This window comes from Brienomyrus brachyistius, chromosome 17 (assembly GCF_023856365.1).
Source record: "Brienomyrus brachyistius isolate T26 chromosome 17, BBRACH_0.4, whole genome shotgun sequence".
Classification (NCBI taxonomy): domain Eukaryota; kingdom Metazoa; phylum Chordata; class Actinopteri; order Osteoglossiformes; family Mormyridae; genus Brienomyrus; species Brienomyrus brachyistius.
The window spans coordinates 13,618,135-13,640,588 of record NC_064549.1 but is presented as its reverse complement, the minus strand read 5'-3'; the positions used below and the strand labels follow the sequence as shown (position 1 = coordinate 13,640,588).

Genomic DNA, 22,454 nt, shown 5'->3' with positions numbered 1-22,454 from the left:
CCTGGGCACAAAAGGGGGGTCAGTGACCCCACACATGCACCCACACACAGATAGACACAGATTACAAGGGAGGCCAGCATTCCAACTTTTATGGCCCAAAGATATAGGGACCTATGGACAGCAGAGTGGACCTCAAGGATAGGAGTCCTTCGAATTGGCACACAACCCCCTCCCCATATATCCTGCCTTACATACCACGGACTCACCCAACGTCCCAAAGAAAGTTTCTTTTAAGTTCAGCTTTTGTATACCCTGTATGTTTGTTTATTCATCATTGCTAGTCTCAATATCCAGATAGGTTATGTTTGTGTGTGTCCTTAAACAATCTTAGTGTTGTGTGCGACCCTTATAACCATGTTCACGGAGTATCACCTATTTTCCCCCTCACACTTGAACACTTATATAAGTTTGGATAAATAAATATGTATAGCTACCCCTGCATATATGTTCTCATGGTTATACCAGAAGAATCTTGAAAATTAAATAGTGTAACCAGGTATCTTAGTGTGTCCTAACTTTCAGAGGTTCTTTCTTTCTTTGTTTAACACATTCCTCTGTGGCCCTTATCCGATCTTTCTGGTCTGTTAGCAAGCTCTTTGTGCTCTGCCATTTTACATTATAAGACTGAATTAATGTGTACATTATCAATTCGGGTGAGCAGATCAATTGGGATAAGCCACGCCAACCAAAATGTGTCGCACCCAGGTGTTCAATTTTAATTGGCATTGCGGCAAACTAATGGCCACGCTTATCTAAGGATAAGATGTGCTGTTTTATTGTGAATATGTAATGTAATGTCTGTACATCTTACCCAAAGTGTAACATCTGTTGAGGTACAACCCTAAACACCTATACCGTATAGTGATGTGAGTCAGTAACATACACAATGTAAGAAATTGTTAATTAATTAATACAAATGGTATGAGTTGTGGGGCGGCATGGTGGTGCAGTGGTTAGCACTGTTGCCTCACACCTCTGGGACGTAGGTTCGAGTCTCCGCCTGGGTCACATCTGTGTGGAGTTTGCATGTTCTTCCCATGTCATACTCCGGTTTCCCCCCACAGTCCAAAAACATGCTGAAGCTAATTGGAGTTACTAAATTGCCCATAGGAGTTCATGTGTGAGTGAATGGTGTGTGAGTGTGCCCTGTGATGGGCTGGCCCCCCATCCTGGGTTGTTCCCTGCCTCGTGCCCATTGCTTCCGGGATAGGCTCCGGACCCCCCGTGACCTAGGTGGATAAGCAGTTTGGAAAATGTGCTAGTAATGCAACAATTTTTCATAGACTCCTATTACATCTTATTTGTGGCTCATTAAATCGGTCATATACAGCTGATATTTATATCAATAAAATCCATTTACAAATATTTTTCAAGTGTGTTTGCATTGTATGCATTTAGCTCTAACTGGCATCTTATTAAATTATTAATTACCTGCAATCTTATCAATATCAAGCTAAAATGACATTAACACGTGTAGTTTTTCCTGTGCTTGCGGACGTCCTTCTTCAGCATGTAGGGAATGGCCAGAACACCTGCAGACTTATATGCTGTACCGTCGCATTTTCAGAGTTTTGGTATGAAAAGATATTGTAAGCATCAGTTCTGGTGCCATCCCTAGGCTACAGGGACACTGATTTAATAGGTTTATTCATGTGTGCTTAGGTCTAATTAAAAATGTAATCTTTAAAACTAGTAATCCTGAAAAAGTAAATGTAATATAATTACAAGTATAGTTCATTTTTGTAATCAGGTTACATAATTAAGATTACATGTAATCCTTTACTACACAGCGCTTCGTTAACAACTTATAAGGAGGCCCAACTACAGGCTTTGTTTTTCTTGGGTGTTTCCCAAAGCCTTCTTAACGTTACGTCGCTCATAAGTTTTATCTTTTAACATAGAGCTTACGAACGATGCAGCGTTAAGAAGGCCTCAGGAAACCCACCCATAACCGCCTCTTTATTGTTTTTAATAGATCAGATATCTGCTAAAAAGAACCCTCCCTGGCTTCTTCCAGTCTTCATTCTTGATCTTCAAGAAACTACCAGGAACATCAGTTTGCCAGACGGGACATACTACTTGAAATGTACATGTCATGGATCGCCCAGAGGAAGCCCCTATGACGTCACATGGGGTTCCCCTGCCACGCCCCCCGGCATTTTCCTAGGAGGGAGTTGAGTAGCGGCCGGAATGCTTCTACTACATTCTTTTTAATGTTAAAGAAAGTGTCATATAAACTAAATGTATAGTGAGTGCTCAGGACTATGAAAAGACACATGACCACAGTGCATATGATGCAACTGACAGTTTTGTCATCCTTTGTTAATAGTATTCTTTCTAGTTTAACCAAGTTTTCAATTCAGGAATTGACGGCAAGGCTATCATGATTTAAAATGGATGTATTTAGCTTCTTTTCCCACGAAGATAAGTTCTTCATTATAATCTTTGTCATTGACCTATGCAAATTCTACACTTGCTGTATTCCCAGCGAAGCTACCAGTTGAAAGTTAACTCTGACTTTCAGTTTTGTCGCGTACCAGTTGTTGCACATATTAGTGTTATAGGCTTCATTTACATTTACAGTATTTGGCAGACGTCCTTAGCCAGAGCAACTTACATAAGTGCTTCAAGACGCTGCGATGAATTTTTCCGATACTAGCTCAATAAGGACCCAAGCTATACTATCTATCCAAACACTGTTGAGAAAGTGCAACAATTCATACACTTCATACACTTGATACAGGCAATAAATTGGCTTTATGTAGTTTTGTTTAATACAAACATTAAACATAAATTTATTTGATACATACAATGGCATAAAATGTAATATGCAAGTAACTTTTACTGAAATTAGGTCACTATGGTAGCCTATTTCATGGCGTGATCAACAGCTCTATACTGAACATTATGGAATTGCTCAGTATATGCCAGTGTTTGGACAGTTTTCCACAATCCAAGTGACATTTATTTCTTTAAAAGAGTTTTGCAGTTTAAAACAGTGTGCAACAAAAAGAGGTGAAACATCTCCATTATACGTCAATGCATTAATTGGTGTTGCCTTTATGTAATTTAGCATATCGGTGACACTAAGTCCCTGCATAATCAAAGAGAAATGAAAATGGCATTAAGCCAGTGACTAAAGTGCATGACTGTATGACCAGATCCTGTCATGAATTTCCAGAAAAAGCTCCTGGAAATGTCCTGGAAAATGATTCCTTAAAAAGAGTGGAAACCCTGGTCTGCGCTCACGGTGATCGGAGATTCACTGGAGTCTTTTAATGTCGGCCTGACATACTAGTAGGGCTGCAGCTATCGATTATTTTGGTTAATCGAGTATTTTATCGATTATTCCATCTATTAATCGAATAATCGGATAAGAAATACTTTTGTCTTATTAAAGAGCAATCGTAACTATTCTTAAAATGAATAATTCATGGGTTTCCATCTTAGGAACATTTTTAATGGTTGAACTCCATACAACTGACAAAAGAACTAAACCCTTTTAGTGCATTTATGTACATATTTGTTTTGCTTTTTAAAATGCAAAAATAAATAAAATGTCAAATAAAATTACTGAAAAAAGGTATACATATATCTTAAACTAAGCCATAAATTTAAATGGCCTTTACTCTCTGTGTTCATTTATAGGAGGCATAGAAAAAAGACATGATCTGACATGATTGTATCTCCTGGATGAGGTAGGAATGCTGTGTGCATGTTCATTTGTGTGTAAGTGAAGGTGAGTGAGAGTGTGTGTGTAAGCCTTTAAAGGAGCATACAGTATGTGGCGGTTGGATAATTCAGTGTCTCAGAGTTTCACTGGTCAAAGGCTGTTGGGGGGGTATTTTTTGTGTTATATTTATAATATTGTATTTATATTATAATTATGTAATATTATTCATAATAATCTAAATCTGCAGAATAATATCACTAAAGCCTTGAAATAGATCTAGTACACCCCATGCTCCCATTTAGACTCAACCCTGCATGCTGCAGGTATCATTGCGACAAAGTGTGACTGCAGCTGTAAGCCTGCTGCAAGTTGCCAAATTTAAATATTGTGTCAAACTAAGCTTATCTGCATTCAAATAGCCTCTATTTTAACTTGTACAGCTTTACTGTAGCTTTGCTGCTGTGGGAGACAAACGGCGTTGGATGGGAGCAGCTAAAAACATCGCTTTTCTTCACCCTTCAGCTTGTTGAACTGAGCTGGTTTGGTTAAGGACTCTCGCCAGCTCTTTACCAGTAAAGGTTTAGTAGCGATTACAAACACTGCTGTTGTTTTCCTTCACTCCACCTGAGTGTTCCATTACAGAGATGTTGAAGTCTCTTTGCTGTTAGTTTATAGACAGGCTTCAGCTCCGTGTTAACTACGACAGCGTCATTTTCACTGCTGTTGTGTTATTAGTGTTTTTATTGAGGAAAAATAGGGGCTGCTTGGGCTGAATCTCGTTATACTTTTTTTATTCACACATATGCCCATAAATACGTTTCTATCGCAGATGTGAGTGAAGTGCTCGCGTTTACCATGTACTGGTTCCGCTTTGTCGACTGGATGCTTTCCGTTGAGATGTTGAATCATTAACGTTGTGCTATTGTGGTAAGCTGATTTGGATTTACAATGGACACACCGTACAGCATTTTCGCTTTTCTTTTGTTTAAAATGGTCCCAAACTTTAGACATTTTATGTCTTTTTCGCTGATTTCCCTCGCTATTTCCCCTGTCTTCCTCCATTGCGCTATCAAATCAAACCTGTTACACGTAATGCAGCGTAAGCACACTGTGCGACAGCAATAATCCTCCGAGTGAAACACAGTGATCACTAAGTAGGATTACACAAAGCATCGAAGCAAAGAATTTGCATCGAGGATTTTTTTGTAATCGAGTTATTCTTGTTACTCGATGAATCGTTGTAGCCCTACATACTAGTGACTAAGGTACTGCATGTCCTTTTGATTCGTCCTTCCACTGTCACCCCGATCAGTGAACCCCGCCTGCCCCCACCTCCACAGTATACTGGCGACCCAGGAACCGGTCGCTCCTTTTAGTCGCAGTGTTCCCTGGTTTTCGGGTTACAACCTTCTGCATTTCCCTCAGATCGCGCCCGGGTCGCTTACATAATTTCTCTGTTGACCAGACCCGCTCGTGAGTGAGTGACTGCCGCGTGGGAAGCCGGGGCGCCTTTTTGAACTACCTTTCAGGGGCTCACTGCAGTGTGTATCACATAAGTGTCACATAAGTATCACATAATTTTGGATTTCACTTTCTCTTATTTGTGTATTGATACTCATGAGTTCAATGTCCAATAACTTGGGTGAACTGTGCTACAAAGGACCATATTTAGTTGATGGCAAGTCATAAGGAGCTATTTACTGTCACACCAATAAAAGAAAATGATAAATTAAAACTTAAAACCATGCCTCCAGTATTTCAGCTACTGTTGTATGAGTGTCATATTTACAAATAACAAGTATAATATGGCAAACAAAGGAGAGACTGTGTTCCAGGTGGTCATGCATATCAGGTTTATTTTTGGACTTTATTTCTCCATTTTACTTTGCACAATAGTCTTATTACGGGCTTATCTTCAGGGGTGAGGTTGCTTGTTTGTTTAATGAGACTTGACAACACTGGTGAAAACTGATGATGTTACAGAAGCCAGATTTACATATTCTTTTTTTCTGTTTTTGACCATTTTAGCTTTTCTTTAGACTACAGGCCTATGACGAATATCTGTTTTTGGACCCTTTCAGGGATACGAATGCTGCAATCAGCATATGATGAGTGTCATGTTATTCATATAAACAAACAGGAAGTGCACCATTGCCCTAGAGATCATATTTAAATGCTAAGAAATGTTATTAATATTTTTATTTAAGCGACTTTGTCTGGATAATGTTTTTTAGTGGTTGGAAACTTGTGTATTAATATAATTATGTTGTTTTTGGCTATAATTTTTTTTTGCTAGGATGTTTCTTATTGAAATTTTTGAAATTTGGAAACTAGCAGCAGTACCGGAGATGGGTCAATTAGGGACGGGGCAGGGTAAGAGGTCTTAATCTTGGAAATTCTGAGCTAATTTCTCAGAATATTACTGCCCTCCCCTCAGGGTGTCCATGGGGTCTTCAAAGTATTTAAAGGATTTAAAGAGCACTGAATTTAATATTCTTGAATTAAGGCCTTAAAACGATTGAATATCATTTACAAAGTACTGAATTTCATTTGCAAAGGTCTTATTTTTTTCTTATACCTTTTTATAGCACTAAATAAATGCCATAACTTTATAAATATATAGTTGTGAAATGCACAGCATAGTGATTTACATGGCAACATCCGGCGGTCAACTACCCGTCCATACCACCTGGCCGATTTGTACCTGGCACGTTCACACATGCGATTAAAATTTACTGCATATTTTACAACCATGCTCAATTTGTACCACTTCATTTCACAACCGAACAAGATGGAAGTTACCACTGTAATTACTTTGATAGTCTAACTGTGGTTTTGAGTAATACTTGCATCACAATTGCATGGTTCCAACTATGTTAGATGCTAATGGAGTTAGCAAGCTTTTGGGAAATGTACTTCTGCATGTTTATGGGTCTCATTAGGTCATGAGAAACCCAGTGTCTTCTGTTTCACATTGTTCTTATATACTGCTGTCTTAGTAAACCTGGAACCTGGAAAAAAACTGCCCTGTAGCCTTCTACCAGCAGAACCGGGATTAAACCATGCTTTTAAAGCAGATTTTTTTAAATAGACGGTGGTCTCTTAATTTTTCCACAGTTGTATTAAATTTATTTTGGAGTGATGATTTGGAGGGAGGTTTTCAAATGGAGACTAGACTGCAAGTACATTTACATGTATGTAAGTGTAGCTAATTTTCAACTTCCTGAGTGAGTGTTAGTTTGAAAGAGTGAGTGTCACGTCAGATGTGTGAGAGTTGGCAACCCTGCACACTGACCCAATACCCGTGTAGGAACAAACCGTCCTAAAGAAATTTTAAGTGGCACACTGCCAATAAAAGGTTGTATATGTAACCATTTGGGTTGCAGTCTGGAGCCCTCAATTCAACTGTGACTAGTATGAATCATTATTTTGCCTAGTAAGAACTGAATTGTTACTCGTAAAAATTCATATTATGGATATCTACTGTCATGTGAAAAAATTAGGACACCCCATTATTTACTTCTGTATTAAGACATACCAACAAATCAGTATTAAATCTTCTTTCAAATTAAATCTGTAGATAAAGGTGATGTAATTGCATCATCTATGCATATTACCAATGTCAAATTCTTTTTAGTGACCAACTCCTCAACGACATCCATGCTGCTCTGTTACCAAATATTGAATGGCTGTGTCCAAATTCAGGGACTGTATTTGGTAAAGGACTACGAAGGTGTAGCCTTTGTAGGCTGCATTCTTTGAAGGTCGAACAGAAAGCATTTTCAAATGGGACAGTCTTGTTATGTGCAGGTGGAACGGAGGACACGGGAGCAGACATTGGCAAAAAAAGGGAGTCTATTACAGAAACTGAATAGATAAACAAATGGGATCATGATGAATCAAAAGGGGAGGGAGGCTAGGACACAAGTAACAGTGGCAACATGACTTCAATGACGAAACTGCAGATCACTAGACTGGGAAGTACTAAAAAACTGGAGTAACGAGAGAACAGACAAGAGGCAGCTGGGTGTGATCGTCAGAATGGCAGGAACGAGAGGGACAAACGAGGACCAGACGTGGCTTGTTAGAGGCAGGCCTGGGAGGAGACAGGAGAATCAGGCGGGGTAGGTCATGACAGGTCTGGCTTACAGATACATTTCCTATTTGCATCACCAGCTGTTCCTGCCCTTAACCTTGATTCACTTTACAGTACCTCTGTGCAATGAATCTTGGGATATGTTTGGCTGGGAAGAATTCATCGGGCAGATGTTTTACAGCTCACCCAAAATAGGACGCATTTCTAGACCACATTTGAAGGAGCTGTCAAGATGTGATGCATTTGGTCTTTGAATGTAGGCCTTAGAAGGATGCAGCCCCTGAATTTGGATACAGTCAATGAGTGTTGCGCATTGCATGTTTAGATGAGAACACGAAAGGGAGAGAGGAAGAAATTCAAGGCACTACCTAATGTTTGCTGTTGCTGGTTTATTGGTGTGTCGAAACAGGTTTGGTTGACAAAACAACTTTAGATGCATGTATCCCTGCCTTCAAGTCATGTCGAAAAAATCGGAAATACAACATGAGAACACACAAACGCCACTACGAAGTCGTATTTACCAGTGAGAAACTCAGGATTTTCTTTAAGCCCCGAGTTCCCAAACTGGGGACGTGTCATTACAACAATCATGGCCAAAGTAATGGATAGCTCCACTGTGAAAGTCAAATTATTTTGAAAGTAGTAAATTTTATGTAGCATGTCATTGCAAATCTCTGAAATGTTTTGAATGTTGAGGAGATTGTTATTAAATGGTGTGACGTGAAAAAAGCATTGATAGGTTTTTGTTCCAATATTTCATATGCAGCTGGTCAGCTACCTGAAGTTTGAGCAAAGGATTACAAAAAAGTAAGTTAATGCTACAAATGCGTTTTGGCATTGGCGGAATGAAAAATACAGTAAAACAATAAGTAGCTTTCTTATCGCCTCCATTTTGCTCCAACTACTTCAACACGTCATCATGTCGTAATTACAATTTCCCATCTCCCTGGTCGGATCTTTTCAGCAGGACTTGAAGGCAGTATGAGAGCCATAGAACTGCAACTGATAGAATGTGCACTGTAGAATGATACTAGCAATATCTCTGTAAAGGCAGATCATGTGGACATTTTAATCATTCACGATTTAATATCGTCAAATCGCACATCCCTACTTCATTGCTACATAGTTTCGTTTGACCTCATTAACCAGAGACAATACATGCAGAGTATTTCGACCAGGTGAGATATTCACATACAGGGCGGATGACGATCTTTACTTCCTGTGGGCAGTACAGTGTGATGTAAACGTCAGTGTTTATGACGTTATTGAGAACTTTCAGAATCAACGCGTCACAATCACTATGGTAATGGAGATGCATACAGTATGAATATCACAGGCTAGAAGATGATTCTCATGTTGTCTCGGATAAGAAGATGGGAACACCCCATCTTTATCATTCCATTATAAACCTAAAATTAGCTACATCAAAACGTGGGGGTAGTTTGCAAACCTTACAAAAAAATGTTACCTACGTGTAATGCGTGTGGAGACTTAACTGGAATTTAAAATCTCACGCCAGCCAAGTGAGCAAATTAGGCAATTTTTTCGTTGACATCGGAAAACAGGTGTTTCAGAGCAATTTTAGGCAAACAAGAATTGCAACTGAAGGAGTTGGTGAATGACTCACAATGAATCTTTTAGATGAAATGTCCTGAACTATTTGCCCATCTCTAATACCCACGGTGTGTCCTGACCATGCGCGAAATGCACCAACATGTCAGATAACGATCTTTGCATCCAGTGGGCGGGACGGTGCGACGTAAATTGCCTTTTTTGTTCACGTGGTTTGAGAACGCAGAATTTACGTCACAATCACCATGGTAACGGAGACGCTTATATATAGTGCGGGGCGGGAGCTCATGCTCATTTCGTCTTGAGTAAGAGCATGGGAGTCTTCAAGTTTGCGTGTGCAACTGGCGTGGTGGCTGCTGCCGCAGGGACAGCGTATCTCTACCGGCGGTTCAGGAGAACGCCAGAGCAGGGGGAAGGTACTTGAATTGTTATGGTCTCTATGTATATGTAATAGCATGGATGGTGTCATGGAGTCGGCATATTAATGTAATGTATATTGTTGTTATATATTTTTATATCTGTGTCCCTCTCAAAATTGAATCTCCTTGGCGTCATGAAGAAATTTAACGTGAAAGTTTGCTTACTTTCACCAAAAATATGGTTTTATTTTATTGTATCCAGTCTCACCCATGAAGACAGCTTTGCTCGTAGCTGCAAATGTAGCAATTGCAGGGATTGCCGTTCTCCTTGTACGTTAGAGTATTTCCTTTCTATGTTATTCTGAGAAGTGTTTTCCTGAAAGATTTTTGATCAAGTTCACAAGTTGTACATATGTTTGACTGTTGCTTCCCCCATGACCAAATTAATTGTGTTAGTAGAAGTGTATTTTAAGTAAAAGTAACTTGCAATAACAGATTTAATGAGACTCGAATGAGAAATGTTCTACTAATATAACATCTGACGTTAAACAGGTGTGGAAATTTTGTTAATCAAGATGGCACTTTCTAATTAGCTACCTATTTAGATACCTAATTAGGTTTTTCTAATTGGGTATCTAAATAGGTACTGCATTACCTAAATTTTTAATTCAGGTCGTTATAAGTGAAATTTGGCAAAGCAGAATGTAGGTAGTGTAGATTGATTTAATGAGTTGGTTTGGGATTTGCATGTCATATTATGAAGTTTGTGATTTGTGTGTATAGTTTACTAGCTAGTTGGCTAACACAGCAAACTCGAGCAGTGAGTAGCCGACTTCCAATGGTTGAAGCGAAGGACACAGAGATTTTTGACTTCATAACCGCCTCTTTATTGTTTGTAATAGGTCAGACATCTACTAAAAAAAAACCCAACCAGGCTTCTTCCAGTCTTCATTCATGGCATCTCCTTGGCGCCATGAAGAAATTTAACGTGAAAGTTTGCTTACTTTCACCAAAAATATGGTTTTATTGTTGTATTCTGAGAGCCGTTAATTATCCAGTCGCTGAGTATCCAAAGCATAGCAGTGTTTCTTGTTCTCTCTTTTCAGTGAACATGGCCACTTCATTGCAGGAAGAAACTCTCATAGTGGCAAATGACTATATGGATTTCTGCATTGGAATCAAGAAGGCACCTCCCAATGAAGCCGCGAAAGTCATGCGATACCTGGGAAAGGATGTGGAGAGAATCTATGGGTTCAGACTGCGCCCTCTTGTGCAGTTTTTCTTGAACAGCAGTGGCTTTGATACATGGTCCAAACTCAGGAGTGTGATGCTGGAGGTGGTTGGAAGGGAAGGGATGAGCTGGGGCCAAATTGTCAGCCTCTTTTCCTTCACGGGAATACTGGCCGTTCAGTTGTCTACCGGTGAAGAAGATGTCGCCTGCAGTAGACGGCTGGTGGAGATTTTGACAGAAGTACTAATTGGAGAAAAAGAAGAATGGATGGTTCAAAATGGAGGCTGGGTAGGTAATTTTGTACTCAAAAACTGCTTATTTTATGTAGTTTCCTGTAAAGGAATTCAGGGTTAATTTATTACACCGACATCTTTTTTTAAAATTTTGTTCCTGAAATGTTCTGTCTTGATATTTCAGCCTGCCAGCCCAAGGTATTTATCCTCTCTCTGTCTCTTGTGTAGAGGAGGTTCATCAAGTATGTTCAGAAAATCAGACCAGAATATCCAGTCTCACCCATGAAGACAGCTTTCCTCATTACTACAAATATAGCAATTGCAGGTATTGCCTTCCTCCTTGTACGTTAGAGTATTTCCTTTCTATGTTATTCAGAGAAATGTTTAAGTTAGAAATTACCTATAGTCTGTTTGGTGTATTTGTTTCATTTTATGACATTGTTATCCGTACAGTGGTACAGTAAAAAACCTTCAAAAAAATGTTAATAGTTATAATCAAATTAATTGTGTTAGTAGAAGTGTATTTTAAGTTTTAAGTAAAAGTAACTTGCAATAACAGATTTAATGAGACTCGAATGAGAAATGTTCTACTAATATAAGGTCTGACGTTATACAGGTGTGGAAATTCTAATTAGGTACCTATTTAGATACCTAATTAGGTTTTTCTAATTGGGTATCTAAATAGGTACTGCATTACCTAAATTGTTAATTCACGTCGTTGTAAGTGAAATTTGGCATAACAGAATGTAGGTAGTGTAGATTGATTTAAAGATTTGGTTTGGGATTTGCATGTCATATTATGAAGTTTGTGATTTGTGTGTATAGTTTACTAGCTAGTTGGCTGACACAGCAAACTCGAGCAGTGAGTAGCTGACTTCCAATGGTTAAAGCCAAGGACACAGAGATGTTTGACTTCATAACCGCCTCTTTATTGTTTTTAATAGGTCAGAAAGCTGCTAAAAAGAACCCTACCAGGCTTCTTCCAGTCTTCCTTTCTGATCTTCAGGAAACTGCCAGGAACATCAGGGGTTTCATTAGGAGGGAGCTGAGTAGCGGCCCGGGGGACGGGGGGGTCCAATTCACTGGACACATGCCAGGACCCGAGCTTCTGTACCTGGGAGACCTCTGGGTCCAGTCAGACAAACCTGATCAGGGATACATCAAGTGTCCAGCAGGTTCCTCAGTTCACTGTACACGTCCCCATCTCCCAGGACAAAGGGAGACAGGAAATTGGGGTGAAGCCCCTGTTCCAGGTGGATCCAGGGAAGATCCTAGAGGAGTCCTTTAAAGACGTTACTTAATAAAAATATATTCATGAAAAAATACAATATTAATTTTATACTAGCATATATTTTTGGAACTTTAATCTTTTATATTTTAATGTATTTGAGCTAGTTTCATTCATTATTTATTTGAGCTGTATTTCTCTGATTTTGTTTTTGCTTGCATTTTATTTATAAAGATTATTGTTATTAAATATAATAGATTTCTAAATAAACTCTAAGAACATATTACAGAGTGTCTTTTAATTTTGCAAGATCTGAAAACTTCAGATTGAGCTGGATACACTACACGTATGTGCTGTCTGATGAAGGTACCGTGACCCTAGAACCGTCACCGATTAACAATAAGATGCAATGAGTCCTGAGAAAGACAGGTGTGTCTAACCCACATGTGAATGTGTGTGAGAGAGGAAGGGCCCAGTGAGGGACTGTCAACATGTACTTAAACATAAACTCCTGTAGGATCATACACACAGATACGACAGAGCTGAGATTCCAGGTTGCCTGAGACAAGGCCTAGCCTGGTATGAAAGGTACTCGTTGGCCTGGGCACAAAAGGGGGGTCAGTGACCCCACACATGCACCCACACACAGATAGACACAGATTACAAGGGAGGCCAGCATTCCAACTTTTATGGCCCAAAGATATAGGGACCTATGGACAGCAGAGTGGACCTCAAGGATAGGAGTCCTTCGAATTGGCACACAACCCCCTCCCCATATATCCTGCCTTACATACCACGGACTCACCCAACGTCCCAAAGAAAGTTTCTTTTAAGTTCAGCTTTTGTATACCCTGTATGTTTGTTTATTCATCATTGCTAGTCTCAATATCCAGATAGGTTATGTTTGTGTGTGTCCTTAAACAATCTTAGTGTTGTGTGCGACCCTTATAACCATGTTCACGGAGTATCACCTATTTTACCCCTCACACTTGAACACTTATATAAGTTTGGATAAATAAATATGTATAGCTACCCCTGCATATATGTTCTCATGGTTATACCAGAAGAATCTTGAAAATTAAATAGTGTAACCAGGTATCTTAGTGTGTCCTAACTTTCAGAGGTTCTTTCTTTCTTTGTTTAACACATTCCTCTGTGGCCCTTATCCGATCTTTCTGGTCTGTTAGCAAGCTCTTTGTGCTCTGCCATTTTACATTATAAGACTGAATTAATGTGTACATTATCAATTCGGGTGAGCAGATCAATTGGGATAAGCCACGCCAACCAAAATGTGTCGCACCCAGGTGTTCAATTTTAATTGGCATTGCGGCAAACTAATGGCCACGCTTATCTAAGGATAAGATGTGCTGTTTTATTGTGAATATGTAATGTAATGTCTGTACATCTTACCCAAAGTGTAACATCTGTTGAGGTACAACCCTAAACACCTATACCGTATAGTGATGTGAGTCAGTAACATACACAATGTAAGAAATTGTTAATTAATTAATACAAATGGTATGAGTTGTGGGGCGGCATGGTGGTGCAGTGGTTAGCACTGTTGCCTCACACCTCTGGGACGTAGGTTCGAGTCTCCGCCTGGGTCACATCTGTGTGGAGTTTGCATGTTCTTCCCATGTCATACTCCGGTTTCCCCCCACAGTCCAAAAACATGCTGAAGCTAATTGGAGTTACTAAATTGCCCATAGGAGTTCATGTGTGAGTGAATGGTGTGTGAGTGTGCCCTGTGATGGGCTGGCCCCCCATCCTGGGTTGTTCCCTGCCTCGTGCCCATTGCTTCCGGGATAGGCTCCGGACCCCCCGTGACCTAGGTGGATAAGCAGTTTGGAAAATGTGCTAGTAATGCAACAATTTTTCATAGACTCCTATTACATCTTATTTGTGGCTCATTAAATCGGTCATATACAGCTGATATTTATATCAATAAAATCCATTTACAAATATTTTTCAAGTGTGTTTGCATTGTATGCATTTAGCTCTAACTGGCATCTTATTAAATTATTAATTACCTGCAATCTTATCAATATCAAGCTAAAATGACATTAACACGTGTAGTTTTTCCTGTGCTTGCGGACGTCCTTCTTCAGCATGTAGGGAATGGCCAGAACACCTGCAGACTTATATGCTGTACCGTCGCATTTTCAGAGTTTTGGTATGAAAAGATATTGTAAGCATCAGTTCTGGTGCCATCCCTAGGCTACAGGGACACTGATTTAATAGGTTTATTCATGTGTGCTTAGGTCTAATTAAAAATGTAATCTTTAAAACTAGTAATCCTGAAAAAGTAAATGTAATATAATTACAAGTATAGTTCATTTTTGTAATCAGGTTACATAATTAAGATTACATGTAATCCTTTACTACACAGCGCTTCGTTAACAACTTATAAGGAGGCCCAACTACAGGCTTTGTTTTTCTTGGGTGTTTCCCAAAGCCTTCTTAACGTTACGTCGCTCATAAGTTTTATCTTTTAACATAGAGCTTACGAACGATGCAGCGTTAAGAAGGCCTCAGGAAACCCACCCATAACTGCCTCTTTATTGTTTTTAATAGATCAGATATCTGCTAAAAAGAACCCTCCCTGGCTTCTTCCAGTCTTCATTCTTGATCTTCAAGAAACTACCAGGAACATCAGTTTGCCAGACGGGACATACTACTTGAAATGTACATGTCATGGATCGCCCAGAGGAAGCCCCTATGACGTCACATGGGGTTCCCCTGCCACGCCCCCCGGCATTTTCCTAGGAGGGAGTTGAGTAGCGGCCGGAATGCTTCTACTACATTCTTTTTAATGTTAAAGAAAGTGTCATATAAACTAAATGTATAGTGAGTGCTCAGGACTATGAAAAGACACATGACCACAGTGCATATGATGCAACTGACAGTTTTGTCATCCTTTGTTAATAGTATTCTTTCTAGTTTAACCAAGTTTTCAATTCAGGAATTGACGGCAAGGCTATCATGATTTAAAATGGATGTATTTAGCTTCTTTTCCCACGAAGATAAGTTCTTCATTATAATCTTTGTCATTGACCTATGCAAATTCTACACTTGCTGTATTCCCAGCGAAGCTACCAGTTGAAAGTTAACTCTGACTTTCAGTTTTGTCGCGTACCAGTTGTTGCACATATTAGTGTTATAGGCTTCATTTACATTTACAGTATTTGGCAGACGTCCTTAGCCAGAGCAACTTACATAAGTGCTTCAAGACGCTGCGATGAATTTTTCCGATACTAGCTCAATAAGGACCCAAGCTATACTATCTATCCAAACACTGTTGAGAAAGTGCAACAATTCATACACTTCATACACTTGATACAGGCAATAAATTGGCTTTATGTAGTTTTGTTTAATACAAACATTAAACATAAATTTATTTGATACATACAATGGCATAAAATGTAATATGCAAGTAACTTTTACTGAAATTAGGTCACTATGGTAGCCTATTTCATGACGTGATCAACAGCTCTATACTGAACATTATGGAATTGCTCAGTATATGCCAGTGTTTGGACAGTTTTCCACAATCCAAGTGACATTTATTTCTTTAAAAGAGTTTTGCAGTTTAAAACAGTGTGCAAAAAGAGGTGAAACATCTCCATTATACGTCAATGCATTAATTGGTGTTGCCTTTATGTAATTTAGCATATCGGTGACACTAAGTCCCTGCATAATCAAAGAGAAATGAAAATGGCATTAAGCCAGTGACTAAAGTGCATGACTGTATGACCAGATCCTGTCATGAATTTCCAGAAAAAGCTCCTGGAAATGTCCTGGAAAATGATTCCTTAAAAAGAGTGGAAACCCTGGTCTGCGCTCACGGTGATCGGAGATTCACTGGAGTCTTTTAATGTCGGCCTGACATACTAGTAGGGCTGCAGCTATCGATTATTTTGGTTAATCGAGTATTTTATCGATTATTCCATCAATTAATCGAATAATCAGATAAGAAATACTTTTGTCTTGTTAAAGAGCAATCGTAACTATTCTTAAAATGAATAATTCATGGGTTTCCATCTTAGGAACATTTTTAATGATTGAACTCCATACAACTGATAAAAGAACTAAACCCTTTTAGTGCATTTATACATATTTGTTTTGCTTTTTAAATGAAAACACTTTCTTAAATGCAAAAATAAATAAAATGATGTTAAATTAAATTACTGAAAAAAGGTATACATATATCTTAAACTAAGGCATATTAAAATGGCCTTTACTCTCTGTGTTCTTGTACATTTATAGGAGGCATAAAAAAAGTTCTGACATAATTGTATCTCCTGGGTGAGGTAGGAATGCTGTGTGTATGTTCATTTGTGTGTAAGTGAAGGTGAGTGAGAGTGTGTGTTTAAGTGTGTTAGAGAATGAGTGTATGTGTAAGCCTTTAAAGGAGCATACAGTATGTGGCGGTTGGATAATTCAGTGTCTCAGAGTTTCACTGGCCAAAGGCTGTTGGGGGAGGGGGGGTGGGTATTTTTTGTATTATATTTATAATACATAATTTATATTATACTTATGTAATATTATTCATAATAATCTAAATCTGCAGAATAATATCACTAAAGCCTTGAAATAGATCTAGTACACCCCATGCTCCCATTTAGACTCATCCCTGCATACTGCAGGTATCATTGCGACAAAGTGTGACTGCTGCTGTAAGCCTGCTGTTACCAAATTTAAACATTGTGTCAAACAAACTAAGCTAACAGTTTATCTGCATTCAAATAGCCTCTATTTCAACTTGTACAGCTTTACTGTAGGTTTGCTGCTGTGGGAGACAAACGGCGTTGGATGGGAGCAGCTAAAAACATCGCTTTTCTTCACCCTTCAGCTTGTTGAACTGAGCTGGTTTGGTTAAGGACTCTCGCCAGCTCTTTACCAGTAAAGGTTTAGTAGCGATTACAAACACTGCTGTTGTTTTCCTTCACTCCACCTGAGTGTTCCATTACAGAGATGTTGAAGTCTCTTTGCTGTTAGTTTATAGACAGGCTCCAGCTCCGTGTTAACTACGACAGCATCATTTTCACTGCTGTTGTGTTATCAGTGTTTTTATTGAGGAAAAATAGGGGCTGCTTGGGGTGAATCTCGTTATACTTTTTTTATTCACACATATGCCCATATGCTCGCGTTTACTGGTTCCGCTTTGTCGACTGTACTGGTTCCGCTTTGTCGACTGGACGCTTTCCGTTGAGACGTTGAATCATTAGGCCACTTAAAAGAAAAAAATTGCTTCTCGTCCTTTTTTTTGGAGGGGGTGGGTAGGGGGAGAGGGATTTTTTTTATTATTATTTTTTTTTTTACAAATTTTGATTGACTGTTTGGACTTTCAAATATGTAAGAAAATACATATTTGAAAATACATACCGAAGAGAGCAGACCTACTTAGTACGCCTCTTCAGTTCTTCCAGTTTGTTGCGTTTCAAATATTTTAAATGTAAGAAAATGCAAGAATGTAAATTCCTTAGATCCATGTGTATCTCATAAATGCCTTCCCAGCTATGGATTTGGATACTTTATGCTGATGTGTCATTCGTGAATATAAAAATTATACTATTTGAAACCAATATTCTGTTTGTCATTCCCATTCTGAATGAACAGCCAAGATTGTAAAATATATATCTAGAAAGTGTATTAAAACATGTTAAAACACAAGGAATTTACAAAATACAGGAACCTGAATGGTTGAACGAGGAAATGTAACTCTACAAACAAGTACTTAAGAACATGTACCACATCACTTCCACAGATTTAAATCTTTTCACCAGCCCATCTCAGGTAGAGAAAATTTAGGTTCATGAAACCATTCCAAGACTAGGATTACACAATTTTGAGAAAACTAGATTGAAGCTAGTATTTTCAAGACAATAGGAATTTAACTGCACTGGCCCAAATCACATCACGAAACCCTGTTCACACTGTCCATGAACTATTCCTTCAAAGGTCTTTGAGAAAGTCTCAACATACACACACTACAACGATTCACGTCTGATTCAAGCCCTATGACCCACGTCTTGGAATGGGTTTTTCAATGAGATCGTCAGAGAATATCACGTGATCAAGATTGACCCAGAAAATGCAGGGATGACTTAAAGATGGTCCGAAAAAAATTATCAATCATCGGCTTCATATTTACTTAAAAAAGCATCCCATCCTGATCCTCTGCCATCATGTCGAATGATACATCTCATAATTGATGAATGATCTAAATAAAGTTATGATTTCATAAAAACATTGCTAACTCACCAACACGAACTCTGACCAATGACAGTCGGGCCCTGTCCGGTAGCCGAATGTTGTCGTACACACCATCACTGAATGCAGCGTAAAAATCGGCTAGCGAGACATCGTGGCCGATCTTGACACCGTACCAGTCCTTCAGGAGCACCCCTCTCCCATCCTGAGCGATACTGGCCACCACAAAGGCCATGGCATGGAGAAAAAGACCTAAAACATCCGAGAATTTCCCCACTCAAAGTAAGTGTAAACAAAATGGCTGGAAAACGGCATCTGCGCCGAGGGTTCCCGAGTGGTTCCGAATCGACAATCGTCGATGTGGAATGCGCGGTAATTGAAATTTCGTCATTCTTGGGCGACCATGCGATTTTTGCGAAATAAAAAAAAAAAAAAAATTCGGGTTGAAGGCGTTTCGGCGGGTCGGGAGGGGACGAGAACCATTTTTTAAGTGGCCTTAAGGTTGTGCTATTGTGGTAAGCTAATTCGAATTTACAATGGACACACCGTACAGTATTTTCGCTTTTCTTTTGTTTGAAATGGTCTCAAACTTTAGACGTTATACGTCTTTTTCGCTGACTTCCCTCGCTAATTCCCCTGTCTTCCTCCATTGCGCCATTAAATCAAACCTGTTACACTTAATGCAGCGTAAGCACACTGTGCGACAGCAATAATCCTCCGAGTGAAACACAGTGATCACTAAGTAGGATTACACAAAGCATCGAGGATTTTTTTGTAATCGAGTTATTCTTGTTACTCGATAAATCGTTGTAGCCCTACATACTAGTGACTAAGGTACTGCATGTCCTTTTGATTCGTCCTTCCACTGTCACCCCGATCAGTGAACCCCGCCTGACCCCACCTCCACAGTATACTGGCGACCCAGGAACCGGTCGCTCCTTTTAATCGCAGTGTTCCCTGATTTTCGGGTTACAACCTTCTGCATTTCCCTCAGATCGCGCCCGGGTCGCTTACATAATTTCCCTGTTGACCAGACCCGCTCGCGAGTGAGTGACTGCCGCGTGGGAAGCCGGGGCGCCTTTTTGAACTACCTTTCCAGGGTTCACTGCAGTGTGTATCACATAAGTATTTCGTAAGTATCACATAATTTTGGATTTCACTTTCTCTTATTTGTGTATTGATACTTATGAGTTAAATGTCCAATAACTTGGGTGAAATGTGCTACAAAGGACCATATTTAGTTGATGGCAAGCCATAAGGAGCTATTTACTGTCACTAACAAAAGGAAATGATAAATTAAAGCTTAAAACCATGCCTCCAGTATTTCAGCTACTGTTGTATGAGTGTCATATTTACAAATAACAAGTATAATATGGCAAACAAAGGAGAGACTATGTTCCAGGTGGTCATGTATATCAGGTTTATTTTTGGACTTTATTTCTTATCTTATTACGGGCTTATTCTTATCTTATTATGTCTTATTACGGGCTTATTTTCAGGGGTGAGGTTGCTTGTTTGTTTAATGAGACTTGACAACACTAGTGAAAACTGATGATGTTACAGAAGCCAGATTTACATATTCTTTTTTTTCTATTTTTGACCATTTTAGCTTTTCTTTAGACTACAGGCCTATGACAAATATCTGTTTTTGGACCCTTTCAGACATACGAATGCTGCAATCAGCATATGATGAGTGTCATGTTATTCATATAAACAAACAGGAAGTGCACCATCCCCCTAGAGATCGTATTCAAATGCTAAGAAATGTTATTAATATTTTTATTTAAGCAACTTTGTCTGGATAATGTTTTTTAGTGGTTGGAAACTTGTGTATTAATATAATTATGTTGTTTTTGGCTATAATTTTTTTTTTTGCTAGGATATTTCTTATTGAAATTTGGAAACTAGCAGCAGTACCGCAGATGGGTCAATTAAGGACGGGGCAGGGTAAGAGGTCTTAATCTTGGAAATTCTGAGCTAATTTCTCAGAATATTACTGCCCTCCCCTCAGGGTGTCCATGGGGTCTTCAAAGTATTTAAAGGATTTGAAGAACACTGAATTTAATATTCTTGAATTAAGGCCTTAAAACGATTGAATATCATTTACAAAGTACTGAATTTCATTTGCAAAGGTCTTATTTTTTTATTTCATTTTTTTCTTATACCTTTTATAGCACTAAATAAATACCATAACTTTATGAACATATAGTTGTGAAATGCACAGCAGAGTGCTTTACATGGCAAAAGCCATCCGGCGGTCAACTATCCGGGGGGACCCGCAGGCGCCGTCCGAGCCCCAGCGCAGGCAAGGGAGGGCTAGCCAGGGGGCAGGGCGGGTGGGACCCCAGCCCTGCGTCTGTGTCCTCTCCCCTTACGGGACACAGACATAAGGGCCCATGGTGGGGGTCGAGCTCGCCAGGGCGAGGGCAGAGGAGTCACTAAGAGGGTCCCTGAGCGGTCCCATTCAAGCTCCTCCACCTCCGAGGAGGGAGGAGCGACGGTGGGGTCCTCCGGGACCTCCTCGGGGACTGGGGTAGAAGGGACTGGAGAGGGGTCAGAAACGGGAGTAACTGGGGTAACAGTCACTGGAACAGGCAGTGGGAGCGCCTTGGGCGTAGGCGCAGGAACTGCAGGCAGAGAGAGCGCCTCGGGTGTGGTTGCGGGAGCTGCAGGCAGAGGGAGCGCCTCGGGCGTGGGAGCTGCAGGCAGAGGGAGCGCCTCGGGCGTGGGAGCTGCAGGCAGAGGGAGCGCCTCGGGCGTGGGGGCGGGAGCTGCAGGCAGAGGGAGCGCCTCGGGCACTGGAGCCGCAGGCAGGGGCAGCTGCTCGGGCTGCGCAGGTGGCAGCAGAGGCACATTCACACATGCCATTAAACTTTACTGCATATTTTACAACCATGCTCAATTTGTAGCACTTCATTTCACAACCGAACAAGATGGAAGTTACCACTGTAATTACTTTGATAGTCTAACTGTGGTTTTGAGTAATACTTGCATCACAATTGCATGGTTCCAACTATGTTAGATGCTAATGGAGTTAGCAAGCTTTTGGGAAATGTACTCCTGCATGTTTATGGGTCTCATTAGGTCATGAGAAACTTGCATAAGTTGGCGGTCATCTCTGCCCTCAGAAAGACACTTCTGCCCTTTACCTGGCTGGTTTCTGGTCATTCCCACTGTCATCTGTTTCACATTGTTCTTATGTACTACTGTCTTAGTAAACCTGGAACCTGGAAAAAAACTGCCCTGTAGCCTTCTACCAGCAGAACCGGGATTAAACCATGCTTTTAAAGCACAGATTTTTTTAAATAGACGGTGGTCTCTTAATTTTTCCACAGTTGTATTTTATTTATTTTGGAGTGATGATTTGGAGGGAGGTTTTCAAATGGAGACTAGACTGCAAGTACATTTACATGTATGTAAGTGTAGCAAATGTTCAACTTCCTGCGTGACTGTCAGTTTGAAAGAGTGAGTGTCACGTCAGATGTGTGAGAGTTGGCAACCCTGCACAATGACCCAATACCCGTGTAGGAAGAAACCATCCTAAAGAAATTTTAAGGGGCACACTGCCAATAAAAGGCTGTATATGTAACCATTTTGGTTGCAGTCTGGAGCCCTCAATTCAACTGTGACTAGTATGAATCATTATTTTGCCTAGTAAGAACTGAATTGTTACTCGTAAAAATTAATATTATGGATATCTACTGTCGCGTGAAAAAATTAGGACACCCCATTATTTAGTCTTCTTTCAAATTAAATCTGTAGATAAAGGTGATGTAATTGCATCATCTATGCATATTACCAATGTCAAATTCTTTTTAGTGACCAACTCCTCAACGACATCCATGCTGC

The 22,454-nt window shown here is 39.8% G+C and overlaps 2 protein-coding genes across 2 annotated transcripts in view; both read left to right on the top strand.

Moving 5' to 3' along the window:
- LOC125711552 (anti-apoptotic protein NR13-like) overlaps positions 1 to 22,454 on the top strand; it is a 65,990-nt gene that overhangs the window by 39,411 nt on the left and 4,125 nt on the right. The window lies entirely within an intron of this gene.
- The window catches only part of LOC125711553 (anti-apoptotic protein NR13-like), a 43,540-nt gene continuing 31,846 nt past the window's right edge, over positions 10,761 to 22,454 (top strand). The window contains exon 1 of the mRNA XM_048980553.1: positions 10,761 to 11,219. Coding sequence (XP_048836510.1) covers positions 10,812 to 11,219 — 408 coding nt within the window. The 5' untranslated portion in view covers positions 10,761 to 10,811. The remainder of the gene's footprint in view (positions 11,220 to 22,454) is intronic.